Source organism: Lemur catta, chromosome 11, assembly GCF_020740605.2.
Source record: "Lemur catta isolate mLemCat1 chromosome 11, mLemCat1.pri, whole genome shotgun sequence".
In the NCBI taxonomy this organism is placed as follows: domain Eukaryota; kingdom Metazoa; phylum Chordata; class Mammalia; order Primates; family Lemuridae; genus Lemur; species Lemur catta.
Window position 1 is genome coordinate 70,290,149 of NC_059138.1, and position 22,227 is coordinate 70,312,375.

Sequence of the window (22,227 nt, forward strand, 5' to 3'; positions counted from 1 at the left end):
CTTTCTCCTTTAGGGGTCAGGGTGAGCAGCCTGGTCTTTCCTTTCAGCTTTCCCACACAGAGGACAGGCGTCTGTTCCTCCCTGTACTATATCTGGAGGTGGTTAAGACTTCTGTAGTCAGCTGACAGTGCTATGCTGTGGGGCAATTTGTGTGCCATGCCTCCGTGTTCATATTCTGACATGTACTGTCAAAGGTAGTATTTGTGGGACCCCGATTCTCTTTCTAGTGCTCATTAAGTTCATTAGATCACTCAAACCCTACAGAATTATCTTCTCCTAGGGCAGATCATTTGATCTGTAAAATATTGCCTATCAATTGAATTGGAATATACTTTTTCCATAAATCTAATAGCAAATTCCACTGGTCCAATGTCCACACATTTCCAAATGAAAACAGTAATCAGAGAAATCAGTGAACAAGATTTAACATTTAACACTGTTGTTAGTTTAACACATGGGCAACTTACCAGCTTTAGATAAAATAGCAGTATTATATGTATCATACCAATAAAGGGGAGGGGGAGACTTTTTGTAATTTGGCAACAATACCCAGGCCCGAAGCTTTTTGTAAATAGGGTATAATTCAGCCTCATGCTAGATCATTCTATTACTGGCATTAAAGATATATTGAAAATGTAATAAAAACTTTAACCAATGCAGATTCTTGCTAGACAAACTTTGAAAAAAACAAATAAGGGGACCATTGCAGGGTCAAATTTTGCAAAGTAAAATTTCTTTTCTGCTATCCACCAGTCCTTCAATTGCAAAGGCCACAAAATATAATTTACTATACGTAACCTAATTAGTATATATATATATATGTATAAAAAGTGTTAAACCGCTTACTGTCTAGCTTGGTCCTTACTGGAATAGGTTACATTTACGACTGCAGTTTCCGAGTCAGTGTTCACTAGAGGAAGACAAAAACGAAGAGAAGAAAAGTTAGTTTTCTTTCTACTTCCTTCCTTTTACAAAATTGAAAGCAATTCAGAAGACATGTACCTTGCTCACAGCTTTCTACCACTCCATACTGGACTAGTAAACCATCCAGCACCTATCAGGAGGGGGAGAGAAAATTATAAATTTTGAGTTTCCCAAGTTATTAGCAAGGGCAGGAATGAATATGTCTTTAGGTCACTAAGTAACTGTGATAGAAGAGAGCTGAAAAATTAATCAGGACTTTGGGCTACAGAACTACGGGATGGACAAACGGCAAGCTCAGTGGGCTTCTCTCCTGCTCGTTCCTAGATTCTGGCATTAACCTCCTTTCCTATGGCCAAGAAGCAACAGTGGCTCAGCAAAGGGTTCAAAGCCACAGCCACCAGGCTCCTGGGGCAGAAGGAGAAGGAGCATATATTTCTCACACGTTCACGAACGCATCATCATACTTCCTCCTTGTATACAAAGTCACAAGATAGGTGCCTGAGTTAAGAAACTAACGTTTTGTCTGTAAGATGTTCCTTTACAAAGGACTTCCTTTTACAGCTCTAGTGGGCATAACAGAACAGACTACTCTCAAGGCAGGCAGCGAGATGAAGAAAGCACAGTTGACACTCTACCTGGAATCTTGAATTAAAGACCAACATAAGTAGTTATAAACATGTAGATAGAAAAGGTATAAAATGAAGTGAACATCTCTAAATCTATACTGGGTTGTAAAATTTGAAACTGCACATTTCTGTAGCTGTATTATTATACTGTGCATGTTATTCTAATGGAGTGGCTGTTAAAACAGTAACTATAAATTTATCATAGTATCCACTGCAGGTGTACATCTCATCAATGTAAACCAAATTCAGGTGTCCTTAGTTTCCAAGACCTGTAATGATTTTTTCTTGAAAAGTAAAAAAAATATGTTTCTGTCAGAATCTAACTGCAACTAGAAAAATAAATTTCTATAAATTACCGTGAACCACGTACTCACCAATTTAATTGCAAGTTTTTTAATAATTTTTTTTTAATAACATAGAGACGCGGTCTCACTCTTGTTCAGGTCGTTCTTGAACTCCTGGCTTCAAGTGATCCTCCTGCCTTGGCCTCCCAGAGTGCTAGGATTAGAGGCGTGAGCCACCCTGCCTGGCCTCTAATTGCAAGTTTTAAAGGGCAGCCCCTTCACAATGTTTTCTGGCCCCAGGACACAACAAACCATTAAGAAACATGCTAAATTTTTATGGTAATTTCATACAAAACTTTTAAGCAATCTCATCTAAAGCAATGCTTATTGTACGTGGTATCTTTTAGGCTTTTGTATAGTGGTTCCAATTTGAAATCTATATAAAGGTTTGTCTGGGGATGAGCTTTTTGTTTTTTCTTTTAAATAAGGTTAATACCTAATTGTGAATGGAATGCCTTTTCATAGTTAAGTTTTGACTTGCTGAATTTCCTTTGAGTGGTCTATACCAGTAGAAGCACATTAATCTTTGTCTCTAATTATAGTTACTGTTAAGTCATAAAGCTTAATTTTAAAAAATTGTTCTTCTGAGCACTTAATTGCTACCACACAAAATTCCATTTGTCTGTCTCAGCCACTAGTATGTATGTATGTATGCTTCATGAGAACAGTTAGATTCTGTTTACTGCTCTCTATCCCCAGCACCAGAATTTGCAGGCACAAAAAGACATTCAAATATTTCGTAAGTGAAGTGAATACTTCACAGGAGGAAGTCCTGGTATAGCTTACTAGGAACAGTACTCTCAGTAAAAGTGCTCATCTGTTTTATAGGTGAATTGGCCATGTGATGTTGATCACAGATACATTTTATAAAGACAAAAAAAATAGGAAACTTCTCATAATGCCATTCAAGGAGAAAACATACAACAGGCAGTTTCTTAAAATGGGGGGAAAAGGCAACCTACTTACATTTTTTAAATAAAACTGAGAAGGTTTTTAAAACCAAAATGTTTTACTTCATACGTAAGTTAGAACTCAAACAAGGTGTTTTAATTCACTCCATCTTAAGCAATTAAGGCAGCAGGAAGGGTACATCCACCATTTTAAAATTTAGCTTTTAAATGAAAGCCACACTAATAGTAGAGCTTTACAGCAGCTTGAATGTGTTGAGAGGCAGGGGTGGGAGGGGTGCAGGGAATAAGGAGGGGACCATTGCCAATTTAGTATATTTGATAATCATTCTTAATTTTCCCTAAAAGCATTTTGTTCAGTAATTAAATACATTAGCCTCCACAGAGTTTAGCTTATACCACCTTAACTTTCATTATTCCTAGAGACAATACTACAAAAGTTATAATAAATAACTTCATCTATAAACAGCGTTGACTAAACCTACAATAACGCTGATAAAACTAATGTTCTCCAAAAGCTCCCCTGAGAACGTGATACAGAAATTATATTCTTAGATATATGCACACATAAATAAGTAAACTTTACCTTTAACAAAAATCAATTTACCTACCAGTGGTATGTTTAAAGGAAAAATATTTTTAAAAATTGAGGAAATATACATCAAAATTTTTATTGTGGGCCGGGCGCGGTGGCTCACGCCTGTAATCCTAGCTCTGGGAGGCCGAGGCGGGTGGATCGCTCGAGGTCAGGAGTTCGAGACCAGCCTGAGCAAGAGTGAGACCCCGTCTCTACTAAAAATAGAAAGAAATTATCTGGCCAACTAAAAAATATATATACAAAAAAATTAGCCGGGCATGGTGGCTCATGCCTGTAGTCCCAGCTACTAGGGAGGCTGAGGCAGTAGGATCGCTTAAGCCCAGGAGTTTGAGGTTGCTGTGAGCTAGGCTGATGCCACGGCACTCACTCTAGCCCGGGCAACAAAGTGACACTCTGTCTCAAAAAAAAAAAAAAAAAAAAAAAAAAAAATTTTTTATTGTGTATATCACATAGAGTTTACTCTCTTAAAATAAGAATTGTGTATAAACATTCTATTTCTGAGAATAAATAAATGGTACCGTACTATCCTTTGTGCAAAATCTTTAGAAAAACAACTAGAAAGCACAATCCTGTGCGCTAAAAATGGTGAACTTTATTGTACATAAACCTTACTTCAATAAACCTGACTCTAAAACCAAAGAAACTATAATCCTTAAAAGAAATAGACCTAGTATCAATCTTGGTGGCCCAGCTGTTAACAAATTAACAACCCACAGGGTTTTACCTAGACACCATGGACGTATTTCATTCTATCTTTGTTGTCTTACTTAAAGTTCTATGCACAAGTTTTGGAGGTAATAACAGAGAATGGGGGGAGAGCTGTCAATAGCCTAACACAATTCCTAAATCTTAAAACGGTTTCCAACGGCCAAATGATGGAGCAGTGCTATAGTTACCAGTCTTCCATCAATTTATTAAGCAGGCATTATCTGAATATTCTCTTTTATGTCAAGCAGGACTACCAAATTGTAACACACCATTCCAGCCCACTAAACTTCTGGAGAGTAAACAACTTACTCTGGATAGGTTCTGACTTTTTGTCTAATCCTGTATTAAGTAGGAAGATACGACAGTGTTACCTGTCACAAATTACCTAACCTGGGTTCTTCTCTCCCCTCAGTTCCTAGAACATTTGTATTTTCTTTCTTTTTTTTTTTTCTTTTCTTTTCTTTTTTGAGACAGGGTGTCACTCTGTTGTGAGACTGGGCTAGAGTACAGTGGCATCATCATAGCTCACTGCAGCCTCCAACTCCTGGGTTCAAGTGATCCTCTTGCCAAAGCCTCCCGAGTAGCTGGGACTACAGGTGTGCACCATCAACTCTCTGTTGCCCACACGGGTCTCGAATTCCTGGGCTCAAGTGATCCTCCCACCTCAGCCTACCAAAGTGCTAGGATTACAGGCCTGAGCCACTGCACCCAGCTGAACATCTATATTTTCTAATGCTCCTATCAATGTCAGCCACAAATGTTTGTTCTGAAGTCTTGTTTAAAGGCAAACAAACAAACAAAAACCTTCCACTGTACATGTCCAACACTTCCACAAATCTCTAAGAAACCAAACTTCCCATAACTAAACGAATTTATTTTACTCAAGCTGGAAAGGAAACATTTCTCTACGCTTAAGTAAGTTTTTAATTCCAATTGGCGGGGAGAAAGGGTATCAATGCAAATGAAAGCCTCTCTGAGGCTTTAGAATCCCCCTTTTTATGTATTTAGGACTTGAAAGCCTCAAAAGTTCAGGGTTTTTTTTAAAGTGTTCATCTAAACATAGAAATAGCACAGAAAAAGTCACATGATAAATGCAAATATTATCACTTTCCTGAACATAGTAGAAAAGAATTAAGATCATACTAGCCAAAAGTAGAAACCCAAATGCCCATAAACTGACGAAGGTAAAGGATAAACAAAATGTGGTATATTCGTACAATGGAATATTATTGAACCATAAAAAGGAAGTCCTACTCACACACGCTACGACCTAGATGAACCTTGAAAATATTATGCTAAGTGAAAGGAGACAGCCACAGAAGATTCGTGTGACTTGTCCAGAATAGGGAACTCTGTCAAGATAGAAAGTAGATTAGTGGTTGCTTAGGGCTGGTGAGAACGGGAGGTGGAGAGCAACAGCTTCGGGCTTCCTTTTGAGGTGATGAAAATGTTCTAAAACTGTGGTGATGGTTGCACATATCTGTTTACATACTAAAAGCCCCTGAACTGTACACTTTAAATGGTGGATTTTCTGGTATGTGAATTATATCTCAATAAAAGTGTTAAAAAATAAGATCAACGTTATCAGGAAATGGCCTAGTTTTTTTTTTTTAATTTAAAGTAGTAGAAAAACTATCTCTGTACCTCCAATGTTGTCAGATTTCCTCTGCGTGAGCCTCAACCGCTGCAAAATAGCTACATTTTCGTGGATGCCACTACAGGCATGAAGTATGTAATTTGTGCTCTACAGACACACCCCTGCTCGGGTCCCATCACCTTGAACTGTCTGAACCAAGAGTAGGAGCGGCACGCTTGCCTCCAGCCCAACTCCTCAGGACTATCCTCCTGCCGGAAGTTACTACCTGTCAGTGGTTTCAAATTGCTATAGATGTTGTCCAGCCTTCAGCCTGGTATAGGAGGTTGTCTACCTGTTCCAGATACTTCCCCACACCTATGCTCCATCACACCCTCAAGGCTGGGTTAAGTGCCCCTCTCCCCCAGCTTCCACAACACCTGTTCCTGGAAATGAAAGCAATGTCATTTTATAATCTCTTTCCTGATCTTTATTCTCCCACTAGACTAGTGATTACTAACTATAGTGATGTGATTGTCAGGTGTGTCACAAGTAATCTATTTTTCATAGTTAACCCTGGTTTCCATGCTTAACCTAGCAGATAATTTTTCACACATCATCTTAGGTTGCAAGTCTTCCTTATTTGCGTATGTTACAATTGCCTTATGTGTTTAACAAGATGACAGAACAATGTTGGGCATCACAGTCTGTGTACCAATCTCCAGCCTAAAAATCTCTCTGGAATTTACCTCTGAACCGAAAACTCAGCTCAGTGGGGAACAATAAAAGGTAAGAAGTTAAAAAGAAGTCACAACTGTCTTTGCCTGAGGGGAAAGGAAGCTAATTCTAGGTTCCTTTGAAAGTCCATAGTAATGCTAATATAAGCAGATATTTGTAGTGTGTTCATACAAAAAGATGTGGAAGTGGAAGTCACAAGCATTACAAAAACCACAGTGAAATTACAGTAAAATTCAAAGCAAGATATTTTACCCTTTCTTGTTCCGACACACACCTTGTCAAAACCACAAACATACAACCTTCCAAATACCAAAACTGGTCTGAAACATTTGCAGGCTGGGTGTACACCAGAAGTCATTTTTACTATTCCTCATTTCAACGAGAAAAGCAAAAAGCCTCCACAGAATCAACTTTGTAGAGCTAGGGCTATGGAAACGAAGGCAACTGCCTCCGAACACAGTTCAAAACAGTTTAACAGGAGCTACTTGTCTGTTAAGGGTAAAATCATCCCAGGAACTTTGCTCTTTTACATCTATCTGAGAGAAAGCTAGCTATACTATAAAACAAAGAATAGTGAACACTGCAGATCCCAATAATCACTTCTAGTCAATACTGGTATAAAATTCAAATAAAAAATAAAGAAATAGCCATCTTAATGTAAATTCCTCTAAAATGTTATCATCATAATTACTTGGATAACATTCAAACCATTCCCTCCCAAAATCTGAAAATGACTTTCAAGTCAAGAAGGCCTGCACACACAGACCAGATCATTGATAATCTCCGAAGCCACATTGCACATCATTCTCACCACTGAAAAACACCAGAGGGAACCCTCAATCAAACCACATGGAGGTTCCAGTTTTAGAGTCACATAGAACAAGAATTCATAATTTTCTAGCCACTCTCAACTTTCAGAAGTTAGCGAGGAGATACTACTTTAGGATTCCAAAACGTCATGTGAGGGCTGGGCGCGGTGGCTCACGCCTGTATTCCTAGCACTCTGGGAGGCCAAGTTGGGTGGATCGTTTGAGCTCAGGAGTTCCAGACCAGCCTGAGCAAGAGCGAGACCCCGTCTCTACTAAAATTAGAAGGAAATTAGCTGGACAACTAAAAAATATATATAGAAAAAATTAGCCAGGCATGGTGGCACCTGCCTGTAGTCTCAGCTACTTGGGAAGCTGAGGCAGGAGGATTGCTTGAGCCCAGGAGTCTGAGGTTGCTGTGAGCTAGGCTGACGCCACGGCACTCACTCTAGCCCAGGCAACAGAGCGAGACTCTGTCTCAAAAAAAAACAAAGAAAGTCATGTGAACAGAGCCACTGAGAGAGAGAGAGAGAGAGAGAGAGAGAGAGAGAGAGAGAGAGAGAGAGAGAGAGAGAGAGAGACGTGACGGTCTAAGTTACCATCCACTCACACTGACCTCTAAAGTCACAGTGGAAGAAATGCATCCACAGCATAAATGACTTACATGATGTTTCTACTGGACAGTGCTGAGCTAGAACTGTCTTTTAAAAGCTGAGCTGATCAAGTCACACTGTACAGAGCTTCCCTTTGTATTAAAAAAATATATTTTATATATGAAAATATATATATTTAATAAATATATTATTTTTTAGAGACAGGGTCTCACTCAGCTGCCCAGGCTGGAGTGCAGTGCCATGATCATAGCTCACTGTAACCTCTAACTCCTGGGCTCAAGTGATCTTCCAGCCTCAGCCTCCTGAGTAGCTGGAACTACAGGTGCACGCTACACGCCGTCTAAAAAAATTTTTTGTAGAGATGGGGTCTCGCCAGGTTGCCCAGGCTAGTCTTTAACTCCTGGCCTCAAGTGATGCTCCCACTTCAGCCTTCCAAAGTACTAGGATGACAAGCATGAGCCACCGCACCTATATTTTAGATAGCACTCTAAATCACTAATGTGCCCCGAAGGCTCCGTGTGATCCACGCATCCTCTAAGGCCACTCTGTTCTATCCACCATACTAGCCTTTTTCCAGTCACCAGTCATGATGACTGATAACATTTGAGTGCTCTCTGGAAGCAGCCCTGTCCCAAAAATTTTATCTACTTTAACTCATTTAACACACGCAATCCAATGAGGTAACAATATCCCATTTTATACACAGGTAAACCGCAGCACAGGGAAGTTGACATTGTCAGAACTCAATAGATAGTCAGGTGCTGGAGAAATGATTCCAACCTCAGCTATCAGATTCCAGAGCCCACACTCTTTACTTGGTCTAATAAGCTGCTTCCTTTCCCCGTACAATTTAATATAAACATATAGACGGAAACCAGTTCAATCCTTACTTGGCCATCGCCTCCACTGGAAAACCAAAACTGTCCTTTAGACAGATAAAGAGTTTTATCAACTGCCAGGTTTCTCTAGCTCATGTTCCAAGCACTAAATACTATTAACATATTTCTGTCTGCTTCAGATGAAGGTATTAACCGGCATTAACTTGGGCTATATTTTACTCACAGAAATACTTGTAAAAACACTCAAAATAGTTTAACATTAGAGTCTTTTTTGAGCCACCTGCTTCCAAAACAGGGACTTCCCCTCAACTCTAGAAGAAACCACTGTCAGTTTGGTGGGTCTCTCCATATGTTTGCAGAAGTATGTGTGTCACAAGAAAAGATGCCTAGCGAAGCACGGTGGCTTACACCTGTAATCTCGGCAACTAGGAGGATCACTTGAGACTAAGAATTTGAGAACAGCCTGGGCAACACAGCAAGACTCTGTCTTTAAAAAGAAGAAAGAAAAGCAGGTGTGTGACAGTATTAGTCATTAGGGGAATGTAAATCAAAACCACAAGGAAAGAACACTTCACATCCATTAGAACAGTTATGATTTTTTTTAAAAGGAAAATAATGAGTGCTGGCAAAGATGTGGAAAAATTGAAGCCCTCATATATTGCTGGGTAAAATGGCGCAGCTGCTATGGAAAATAGCATGGCAGTTCCTCAAAAAAATTAAAAATAGAACTACCATATCCATATGATCCAGAAATTCCACTTCTGGGTATATACCCAAAAGAATTCAAAGCAGGGACTCAAGGAGATATTTGTACACCCATGTTCATAGCAACATTTTTCACACAGTCAAAGGTGAAAGCAACCCCAAGTGTGTATTAAACTAATGAATGGATCAACAAAACACAATATAAACAGGTTTCCCTCAGTATCCATGGGGGACTGGTTCCAGGAACCCCCTCGGATACCAAAGTTCGTGGATATTCATTCCCTTATATAAATAGTATTGTATTTGCATATAATCTAAACACATCCTCCCATATAATTTAGATCATCTCTAGATTATTTATAACACGTAATACAATGTAAATACTATGTAAACAGCTGCTATACTATATTGTTTAGGGAATAATGACAAAGAAAAAAGTCTATACATGCTCTGTACAGACAAAACCATCCTCCCCCACCCCCCAATATTTTGAATCCTTGGGACACAATATCCCATCTAACAGGTGTAGTTAAGAATACCAGACCACGAAAAAGCATAATTTGGTAAAACTGACTTTAAAACACAGATAGTTTGAAAAAAACACAGCAGCTCCAATTGCAAGAGGGCCAGGAACACCAACGGGCCCAAATGAATTGCAGCTAATAAATGTTAATATCAACATGCAGCACTAACAAGGGAGTAGTGAAAAAAGTTTTGTGCTTTGCTGATAGGAGTGTAACTTGACATAACGTTTCTCACAAGAAATTTGACCCCAAAAAAGCCTTGAAACATTCTTAATCTTTAACATGCTAATTCATTTCTGTTTAATCATCACTAAAGAAATCATCAGGAATTTGGGTGAAAATTTATGGACACCTAGACATGTTCGTGACGGTGTCACTTATTACATGATGAGGAATGGTTAAGTAAATTACCAATTACACATACAATAATAATGAGCAGCCATCATAAACACTCAAGTAGTCCAACTGCACAAAAATGTTTAAGGCAAAATTAAAAACCTCATGCTTCATAGAACACTATCAAGAAAGTGAAAAGACGGGTGCGGTGGCTCATGCCTATAATTCTAGCACTCTGGGAGGCCAAGGTGGGAGGATCGCTCAAGGTCAGGAGTTAATACTAATTATTCACATAAAATGAATACTGATGGAAGTATAGAGCAAAAATTAGGACACGTAAGCTCACGGATTTACATATTCACGTGCAGGCTAACATGCAAATCGTGTATCTAATTAAAGAGATTTGTATCGAGAATATATAAAGAACTCTTACAGTAAGTCAGTGATAAATAACCCCATAAAATGGGCAAAAATATGAATAGGTATTTTTTCAAAGAAGATACACAGTCAATAAACACATGAAAAGATGCCTGACATCATTAGTCATAAGGGAAATGCAAACCAAAACCACATTAAGACACCACTTTACACCCAGTAGGATGGTTATAATCAAAGAGGCAAATAATAACAAGTGTCTGCAAAAGATAGAGAAATTGGAAGCTTCTTACACTGATGGTAACAATGTAAAATGCAACCACTTTGGAAAACAATCTGGCAATGCCTCAAAACGTTTAACATAGAATTACCATATGACTCAGCAATTCCACTCCCAGTAGTACACCCAGGAGAAATGAAAACACATGTTCACACAAAAAATTGTACATGAATGTTCATAAGAGCAGTATTTATAATAGCCAAAAAGTGGAAACAATACAAACATCCATCGACTAATGAATGGATAAATAAAATGTGGTATTATTCATGCAGTAGAGTATCATTAGGCAATAAAAAGGAACAAAGTATGGATATGGGCTACAACATGGAAGAATCGTGAAAACATTTTGGTAAGTGAAAGAAGCCAGACAAAAAGGACCATATATTACATGATTATATTTATGTGGAATGCCCATAACAGGCAAATCGAGAGTCAGAAAGATTAGTAGTTGCTTAGGACTCACGGGGGCAGGCGGGAGAGGGGAGAACAGGAGAGCGAGAGCTAAAGGGTGCAGGGTTTCTCTGAGGTGATGAAAATGTTCTAAAATTAACTGTGACAGAAGCATGTTTGTGAATATGCTAAAAAAAAAACCACTGAATTGTATACTTTAAATGGGTGAATTATAAGGCATGTAAGTGACATCTCAATACAGTGGTTTTTAAAAGCCCTGTTTATAAAAATGAGAAATCGGGAACAATCTACAAACCCACCCAACAAAATATAAATCAGTTTTTCCCAACTATGCAGCCGTTTAAAAAGAACGGCCATGAATGGATCTTTATAAAACACCTGGTAGGTAATAAAACCAGCTTATAGAAAACAGCATTGATTACATCACTTCATTTATGTAAATAACCACATGTACATAGCCAAAAATAAAGCACTTTCAGGAAGTTCTTTACAAATCTATTAAGTGGAAATTTTCATTTTGACTTTTTGTTAAGTTTTTTCCTATAACAATCATGTATTTTCTTTATAAGAATGAAAGCAACTTTTATAGTTCATGTTGGTGTCTTTCTTTTTTTTTTTTTTTTTTCAGACAAGTTTTGCTCTATTGCATGGGCTAGAGTGCAGTGGCATCATCGTAGCTCACTGCTTCCTCAAACTCCTGGCCTCAAGTGATCCTCCTGATTTGGCCTCCCCAAAATGGTAAGATTACAGGTGTGAGCCACTGCACCCAGCCCATGTTGATGTCCTTTATATACTAGTTTCTTTGCTTTCTTCTTTTCAAAACCTATAAAGGTATATTGTCCAAAGGACTCAGGAGCCAACTTGAAATATACCCCGCTGGCTAAAAATGGGACAATTTGACCACGAATAAAGTTAACAAACGGACTGAAACATAAAATGCTATTATAAACTCAATTATTTAAAGAAAACTATATCAGTTGCCACTAGAAAACTGAAAACGTAAAGAAATACAGGTGGTCCTCACCACTCATGATTTTTTGACTTTACGATGGTGCAAACGTGATATGCATTCAGTAGAAACTGAGTACCCAAATAACCATTCTGTTTTTCCCTTTCAGTATAGTATTCATTAAATTACATGACTTTATTACAATATAAGCTTTGTGTTAGATGATTTTGCCCAACTGTAAGCTAATGTTAAGTGTTCACATTTAAAGTATGCTAGGCTAACCAACCTATGACATTCAGTAGCTTAAGTGTATTAAATACATCTTTGACTTATAATATTTTCAACAGGACATAACCTCATCATAACTAGGGGAGCATCTGTAGAATTAAACGATAATCTTGCCTTTCTTATAGGAATTGAATCTCACAGTAACGAAACAGCATACCTAGAAAGTTTCTCTTTACACAAGTGTTTTAATTAATAAATGAAAAAAATAACAGAATTGGAAAATGACCTTTTTGCCTCCCTTCATGAAATAATGGATCTCTCAAAAATCTATGGCTGTGGTGGAACCCATTCTACTAAGTGAAGTATTCCAAGAATGGAAAAATAAGCACCACATGTACTCACCATCAAATTGGTTTCACTGATCATCACCTAAGAGCACATTAAGGAATGACACTGATCTGGTATCGGGCAGATGGGGGCGGGGGGGTGGGGGATGGGGATGGGTGTATACCTACGTAATGAGTGCAATGCTCACTGTCTAGGGGATGGACACGTTTGAAGCTCTGACTGGGGGTGGGGGGCAAGGGCAATATACGTAACCTAAACTTTTATACCCCCACAATATGCTGAAATAAGAATGAAAAAAAAAATCTATGGCTGTGAACACTACAGTAAGAGAAAACCAGGTATGTGCTTCCTGACAGAAGTCTGTACCATCATCCATGAAGTACTCTTGCTTAAAGAGAAAGAGGGAAGGGGAGGAGGGAGAGAGAAAAAACCTGAATATGACCCAAGCCTATTGTGGTTCTCAATCTTAGCAGCACAGTAGAATCACCTGGGGAGTTTGAAATACTGATGCCTGGGTCCTAACCTTAGAAATTCTAATTAGTAAGAGATACAGCCTGGACAATAGAATTTTATATAACTCCCCACATGATTCTAGCAGTCAAAGTTGAGATCACTGCTAAATTCACAGGAATACTCAGGACTGGGGAACATGTATTACACTACAAGGATGAAATCAGCTAATCTAAACATGGCAGTATAAAAACAGTTTCTTCAAGAAATGGCAAAGAAAAAAAAAGGAGTAGGAACTTAAAAATTAAGGGGCTTAAGAGAAATCAACTAACTGCAAAATACAGACCTTATTTGAATCCTGGTACAAATTATTTTTCAAATGTGAGACAACTAAGATATTTGAACAAACTTCACATTTTATAAGAATTGTGTATGTGACACTGTTTTTTTTTTTTTTTTTTTTTTAAATAAATCCCTATCTTTTAAGTCAGGCATGGTGGCTCGTGCCTGTAATCCCAGCGCTTTGAGAGGCTGAAGCAGGATAGCATAAGGCCAGGAGTTCAAGAGCAGTCTGGGCAACATAGTGAGACCCCTGTCTTGAAAAAAATAAAAATTAAAACATTAGCTGGGGATGGTGATACATGCCTGTGGTCCTAGTTACTTGGGAGGCCGAGGCAAGAGGATCCTTTGAGCCCAGGAGTTGGAGGCTGCAGTGAGCTATGAGTAGGAGCCACTGCACTCCAGCCTGGGCAATAGAGCAAGGCCCTATCTCTAAAAAATAAATAAAAATCCATATCTTTTAGAGATACATGCTGAAATAATTACCAGTGAAATTATCTAAAAGGTATTCAAAATTATCTGATGGTATCTATATATCTCTATATAGACAGAGAGAAAATGAGATTGGCCATTAGCTGAAAATTGGAAGTTAGAGGAAAGGTACATGGGGAGATTCAGTACACTATTCTCTCTACATCTGTATATGCTTGGAACTGCCCGTTGTACAAAGTTTTAAGAATTAGAAACATTTGAAAAAGATCTACAAACATGACTTAAGAATGAACACGAAACTCGTACAGATCAATAAGAAAATGAAAATTTCCCCCAATATTCTTTGAAAGACACCATTAATAAAGATGAGCCACAGACTGGAAGCAAATATTTGCCAACCATTATCTGATAAAAAGCTTGTATCGGAATATACAAGGAAACCTCAAAACTCTATGATAGGTAAATCAATTTTTACATGTTCAAAACATTTTAACAAGACTCATCAGCCAATATAGAGGTGATATATGCATACCAAATGCACATTTGAAAAGATGTTCAACATTGTTCCTCATCAGGGAAATGGAAATCAAAACCACAAGATACCACTTCACACCCTCGAGAATAGCTAAAATAAAAAGACAAAGTAAGTGTTGGCAAGGATGTGTAGAAATGAAAACCCTCATTCATTACTAGTAGGATTGTAAAGTGATGCAGCCACTTTGGAAAACAGTTTGGCAGTTCCTCAAAATATTAAACACAGGCCAGGCACGGTAGCTCACGCCTGTAATCCTAGCACTCTGGGAGGCTGAGGTGGGAGGATCGCTCAAGGTCAGGAGTTCAAGACCAGCCTCAGCAAGAGCTAGACCCCATCTCTACTAACCATAGAAAGAAATTATCTGTGCAACTAAAAATAGAAAAAATTAGCTGGCATGGTGGCGCATGCCTGTAGTCCCAGCTACTTGGGAGGCTGGGGCAGGAGGATCACTTGAGCCCAGGAGTTTGAGGTTGCTGTGAGCCAGGCTGACACCATGGCACCCTAGCCCCGCAACAGAGTGAGACTGTCTCAAAAACAAAACAAAAACAAAACAAAACAAAACACAAAATAACAGAAGAGACTGGGTAGAGGGCATATGGGAACTCTCCACACTATCTTTGCAATTTCCCTGTAAATCTATGGCTATTCTAAAATAAAAAGGTTTTACCAAAACGGGGGTGGGGATGAAGCACTGACACAAGCTGCAACATGCACGAGCCTTCAAAACATTATAGTAAGTGAAAGAAGCCACTTGGTATACGAATATCTCAATAAAGCAATTATAGGCACACACAAAATGAGATACTGCACACCTATTAGAATGGCTAAAATTCAAATGTTGCTGAGGACTGGACCTGCTGGCAAGAAGATAAGATAATGCAACTATTTAGGAAAACAGTTTGGAAATCTCTTAACACATTAAACATACTTATCTCATAAACCAGTTATTCTACCCCTAAATATTGACGCAAGAGAAATGGAAGTGTCAGGAGGAAAAATCTTCCTTTACCAACTTCGGTTCAGTGATTCGGGGCCTGCAAATCCAACTGACAGCACACAGATTAACAGGAGGGGAAAAAAACCAAAACTATTTCATATGCATATGGGAGTACACAGAAGTAGCTCTCTAAACAGCTAAAGATGGGGGGTTATACAGCTAACTAGCCAGGAGACAGAAGGGAGAAAAAGCTACTATGGAAAGACAAATGAGTTTTGAGGGACATGGGAGATAAAGTGTTATACAGTTTGTTTACACAGGTAAGAATGGTCTTCTTTGTATCTTTTTTTTTTTTTTTTTTTGAGGCCATTAAAACTCCCCTGGAAAGGGGATTTATGGCAGCCTCATTCCCACAAGTTTCTGCCTTTAGTCAGATTAGGGAAGCTCTGAATGGGCTTCTTTCTGCATCTGGTGAATTTCAAAAGCCTTTGGTTTAAAAGAATCTTCATATTTTGTAAGACAGATCAAGTGGCTTAAATATAAACAGGAAAAACAAAACAAAAATTTTTAGATAAAAAAAATAATCTTACCAACTCTGGGGGTCTGAGTGGATCCCCACAAAAGCATACACCCATATAAAGAAAAACACATAAATGTTCACAGCATCTTTATTTGCAGTAGTCAAAAACTAGAAACAACCCAAATGTCCATCAACAGGTAAGCAGATAAATTGTGGTATACACGGAATGGAATACTATTCAGCTATGAAAAGGAATGAACTATTGATTCACACAACACAGGTAAATCTTTAAATAATTATGCTGAATCAGAGAAACTAGACAAAGTACTCATTCTATGACTTTTTATGTAAAACCCTAGATTGCAAACTACAGTGACAGAAACCAAGGCAGCAGTTGCTTGCGGGGAGGGGTGGGAAGGATTACAGAGGGTCACAAGGAACTTTCTGGGTAGCAATAGTTATGCTTACTTTTTTACTATGGGGATGGTTTCACAGGTGTATACATATGTCAAAGCTTATGGAGTTATACACTTTGAAGATACATTGCTTACTATATGCCACCCATGTCTTAATAAAACTATTAGAAAGAAGACCTACTAATATGGCTTAACTTATTATAAATCAATAAGAAAACGAATATTACTCCCAATGTTTGACGTGAGAAAAAGGCTCTGAGGTTTACATAAGAAAACCAAAAGCAGGAAATTGAATTATATGCAATATAATTAGTACTGTTTAAAAAAAATTATAAGCCTACACTGATGGAAAAAAGAGATCTGATGATAAATCTTTAATCAACACATTGTAAATAGCGTTTGCCCAAAAAGTGTGAAGAGTATCATCAGACATACAGAGTTAGAGAGAGAAAAGGAGCCACAAACAGCAATGACAGCCAAAAACAAATGGCCAACAGGCATTTAAAAACGTCACTGTTGGTCAAAGATAGGCAAAAATGCCAAGTGAAATGATGTTCGTTTTTGCAGATAAAATTGGCTAAGATTTTGAATTATTTTACCATGGAGTACGCTGGAGAGGCTATGGGTAAACAGCTTGTCTTGTCTGTTAGTGGGGGAAGTACAGAGCACAAAGTTCCTGTAACAGTTTTGTAACATCAAGAGGCCAAAGGATTCACACTGTGATCTGCTAATTCTATGTGTGTGCCCACCTGCATAGAAGTACGAAAGCTAATACACCAAAACATTTTTGGACTTTACTTTCCAAATTTTATTCAATGGTCCTGTATTATTTATAATGGGGAGAGGTACATTTAAGTCATTCTTTAACTGAGGTTTCTGAAGAAAATCTGTTCAAAACCAAAATACCAAGTGAACAAGAGTCCTGTCCCTTGACTGACTAGGACACGATGACAGATGAAGCAACCGAGCTACAGGCAAACAAAGAATACCACTAACTAGATCGGGGGGAAACCAAGTATCTAGATGGAAGATTCAACCCCAGCCCACGGCATCCCACTCTCGCACATGAATGAAATCCCTCAAACACCAGCTAGAATTAAATACGAACCTGTAACAGCACAACTACCTTCATCCCTTTCCCTCTTTCGTCACGGGCTGTGTGTATACAGCACAGGGATGCCAAAGCCACAATTATATAGGACGAAGACTTTAATTTTTGGAAAGAAGCCTAAAAACTTCACAGATGTTTCTGTCACCTTGGATTTGTTGTTGCCTTTTTTCTGTTGTTTGTTTGAATCTCAATTTTATGGCTATGACACAGTCTCAACCCCTGCATGACATTCTCGCTTTCCAGGGGTACAAAGACAGCTATAATAGTCATGATGGGTTTTTAAAGATATTCGGACATTCTGACCTATTCCTGGAAGCCGGCGCTGAACAATTTTTAACTTCTTCAGAACTGAGCCACAAACAAAACTCAAAACTGGGACTTGTATTACAATGACTCAAGTACTACAGATGCCTTCCTCCTTTGACTCAAATATCACCAAAGCAAAGCAGAATAATCTCCAAGAAATGTGTCATCCAAATGATTACAAACAAAAAAGTTTTTCTGTAGGTTGAAAAAATGATAATAAAAAGCACCGACACAGTTGCCTGTAGACAAGCCCAGTACACACCCTGGCAAGTATAAATTCTAACATATAGAAGGTAGAATAACAAAATCAAGATGAATAAGAACTTGAGGCAAGGAGACGGAATGTTATAACCACCACTTCCAGCTCTTACTCTTCAATGCATCAAGTTCAAGAAACAACAGGCTCCATAAGCCAATCTGCTACACACCCTAACCAGCACAACCAGCCTACAAAAACACAATGTGTGTAAGATGAAAATGACTGGGGGCTGGGGGCAGGATAAGAAGGAAGGAAGACACTGCTCCTCTCTACATTCACCACTGTCGTACACAGACGGTTACTACAGCCCATGGCACGGCAGACGTGGCCAAGAAGGCAGAACCACAGGTCCCTTCCTCACTAACCCTGATTAACCAGACCTGCCCAAGCTTGGCTAGGCCTCAAATAAGAAAGGCAACCCTTCTGTGAACATGTCTCGGTCCCAGATGGCACAAAGGCTGAGCTCAAGAAAAGGCCAATTCAGTGAGTGGTGCTGTCACAACTGGAAAACCATCCTGGAGGGGGAAAAAATAAAAAACAAGGACAGTGAACTAGCTCACGCTATATAAAGATCAACAAAGATACACAGCTATTAATGATGGTTATCTCTGAATGGTAGGATTATAAGTACTTCTTTTGCTGTTTTCTACAATGAACACAAAAACCTTTCTAATTTAAAATAATTAAGGACAGGAGCTGTGGCTCAAGCCAATAATCTCAGCACTGTGGGAGGCCCACATGAGAGGATCACTTCAGGCCAGGAGTTTGAGACCAGCCTGGGCAACATGGTGAGTCCTAGTCTCTAACAACAACTACAAAAAAATTAGCCAGGTGTGGTGGCATGCACCTGCAGTCCTAGCTATTTGGGAGGCTAAGTGAGGCCCTGTTTCTTTTTAAAGAAAAAAAAAAAAGGAGCAAAAAGATAATTAAAGTGAACTCCTTAACTGGTCAATTCCTCAGGAGTTTGTACTGACAATATCCTGATACCTGACACACCTCAGGGGGTGCTCGGCAAGTCTCATCACCTTTCTTAGAATTAACCTACCTCAGCTTCCATGACCAAGGAGAACTTGCTGTCATTCAATCTCAGGATGTCTTCTGTCTACTTAAGTGGCCTTCTAGAAGGGCCCTTGCCCTGCAGAACGACAGCCTGTGCCATCGCCTCACCACTGATCAATCACCCAGACCGGTCCTTCATGTTAGTGCCAGGCAACAGGTTACATCAGACACCTCATTCTCAAAAGCCTCCTTCCACATGTACCTTTTAACACGTAACTCAATAACACTTTAAAATTCTTAATAGCTACAAGCTAGTTCAATTATAATCAATGAAAGTCTCATGCCCTGGGAATATAGGCAAGTAATCTTCCATTCATTGAACAAATGTCAAGGAGAGTTAAGATTCCACACCACAGTAAGCACAGTTCAGAGCGCTAGAGGATACTGTGCTCAGTTTTGAACCCTACTCTAGGGGACTTGGAAACTGTAGCCAGGTGTGGTGGCCCACGCCTATAGTCCTAGCTACTCACTCAGGAGGCTGATGCAGGAGGATTGCTTAAGCCCAGGAGCTCGAAGTTGCAGTGGATAGAGACCTGGTCTCTTTAAAAACAGTAAGAGACTGTGCCCCAAGACAGAAATAAACTGTAAGGGTCAGAGGAGTAGAACCCAGGAGAAACAGATGAGTGATCTGGAAGTTTTCTCTCAAATAAACAAGGTTCTGCCTAAATGGTGCTCTCTTCACATATTGGGAGGATTTTTATATTCTCAAGGGGGCAGAACTAAATGAGCATTCAAATGGACAGGCCCTTAAAAGATCGTCTAGTGCAAGGAGGCCAGTGATGTTCATTCTGCACGTCAGCTGCAGACAACTGGTTGGGACTATCTGGAGCCCTGGGCAAGAGGCTTAATCTAAGCTCAGTGGCAAGAGTCCCTCCTGCCGTGGAAGGAAGAGGGCAAAGCAAGTACCGCAGATTCCTACCAGGGACCCTTAATCAAGGAGTTGCATCCTTGAGAGGCTTCAAGAGGTATTACAAGAGGTACACAAATCCTGCTTTGAAGACTGTCTGATAAATTAAATACATCCTACATGTGTATATACTGTAATTTTTCAGATGTGTATATGCGTTGTGTGATTTAAAAAAAAAAAACTAACAAGTGACAGATTTCTAAAGGAGTTCTAGTTCACACACCAAGGTCTTTTAGCTACAGAAGAACTTATACAACTAAAAAATAATTTCCCAAAGGTATGAAGCACCTTACAATCAACACAAGATTTTTAAAAATATCTGTGAGAGAAAAATAAAGCCAGGGGGTGGGGAGGGGGGCGGATTAAGAATTTAAAAAACTGACATGAAGTCAGTGGTAAAGTTAATACTCTAAAAATATACAGTAGAGGTGTGACCCTGCTCAGCAGCAGACAACACCAAGCTGAACGTAGTCAGTCGGTAAAGAAGTTATACAAGCTCTCTAGTACTACAAAGCTCTCTCGAGTAGCAAAGGGGAACATATGAGCAAAGGTCCTCTTTTTAAACAAACATTAAACAGAAAGTCAGGATAAAATTCCTACCATACAGAAACAAAGCTGTGACTGATGAAAGGCTTGTCCATGTTTAGTTAAGCAAGAAAGAAACATGATGAAGTCGTGTCTTTTATGGGAAAGAAATCATGTAGATTACTTGAAATCAGAAATATTTGTTCAGCTGGGCAACTTCAAGTAGCATTAAACAATACTAGCATATTGAAAGTACACAGAACATGCTCAGAGTTGATGGGCATCAGATTTGCTGAGACAGGAGAACATGGAGTAATGATCGTAAGCTCAGAAGAGCTTAGCACTAATCCGCCATAATGAGGCTGGCATCTGGGGGCGCAGCCTACTCCATTACACAGCCATAAGGACCATCCCTGACTGATGCTCAGTCCTTTAACACTGTCTAAAGTTTTCCTCTAAAAAAATAAGTAAAAAATTGAGCTTTACCCAAAACAGAACACTGCGTATTATGATATCCTACCACAAAGCCTAACCCCAAAAGCCTGAACTACTTAAAACAAGTAACCAAATCAAGATAAAATACCTGCAAGATATTTTCCAAAATATCTGATCCCCTGCTAGTGAAGGGCTAGCATAGCTTGCAAAGATTTCCATTTGCCTCTACCAAAAAAAGACAAGCAAAAACCCCAAAATGTTAAAAAAAAAAAAAAAAAAAAAAAAGACAGCGATTGATTTCTACATCATGAAATGCAATGACCTGGGACAACAAATATATATTCTATTTTCTTATATCTATCCTCCCTTGTATGTACACACACAAAAAAATCCACTCAACTATTTTTTACAAAACTCAACAACCTATTACAGAGTTAAGTTTCCAAACAAGACAGGCTCAGTGAGTGAATACGACCAGCCAGTCCACACCAGGCATTGTTCCAGGTCTTTGATGACAACACAGGGGACACAGCGCCATGAGGTCAAGACCAGCCTGAGCAAGAGCAAGACCCCATTTCTACAAAAAAATGGAAAAATTAGCTGGGCAATAGAAAAATTGGTGCGCACCTATAGTCCCAGATACTTGGGAAGCTAAGGCAGGAGAATCGCTTGAGCCCAGGAATTCAAGGCTGCAGTGAATTATGATGATGCCACTGCACTCTAGCCATGGGTGACAGAGTGAGACGTTGTCTCTAAAAAATAAAAAATTATAAAATATAAGGTGGTAAATCAAATGATGAAATCACCCAAGATCGCTGGAATTAACGGCAGATTGTGTAGTGGTGAACCTACAGTTTTCTGAAGAAAAAAAAAAGATATTTGAGGGAGAATACAATACATGCACTAAGTGCTACCATAGTGCTAAGCATGAGAGGAATATAGGAGAGATACCTAATCCAGGTATGGCAGAAATGACATCTAAATTGAAAGCTAAACAATAATTAGGAATTAAGACAGACAAAAAGGAGCAAATGGATTCTTGGCAGAAATAGCATGTGTGCAAAACCCCTGCAACTAACAGACTGATGGGGTTGAGGAAGTAAAATAGTTCACAATAATGGAGCACAGAGCATGAGAATTTCAGCCAAATGACACATGCCTT

General features: G+C 39.0%; 1 protein-coding gene and 1 non-coding gene across 3 annotated transcripts in view; one reads left to right on the top strand and one right to left on the bottom strand.

Annotated features, from left to right (window-relative positions):
* Nucleotides 1-22,227, bottom strand: part of IGF2BP3 (insulin like growth factor 2 mRNA binding protein 3) — a 119,312-nt gene that overhangs the window by 38,829 nt on the left and 58,256 nt on the right. For both annotated transcript variants that reach the window (XM_045564330.1, XM_045564331.1), the window contains exons 4-5: nt 1,003-1,054; nt 847-910 (exon numbers count right to left, since the gene is read on the bottom strand). In XM_045564330.1, the coding sequence (XP_045420286.1) occupies nt 847-910; nt 1,003-1,054 (116 nt within the window). The remainder of the gene's footprint in view (nt 1-846; nt 911-1,002; nt 1,055-22,227) is intronic.
* On the top strand, nt 21,857-21,929 carry LOC123647884. Its single transcript, XR_006738413.1, has one exon. It is a non-coding gene; the product is annotated as a small nucleolar RNA SNORD65 (small nucleolar RNA).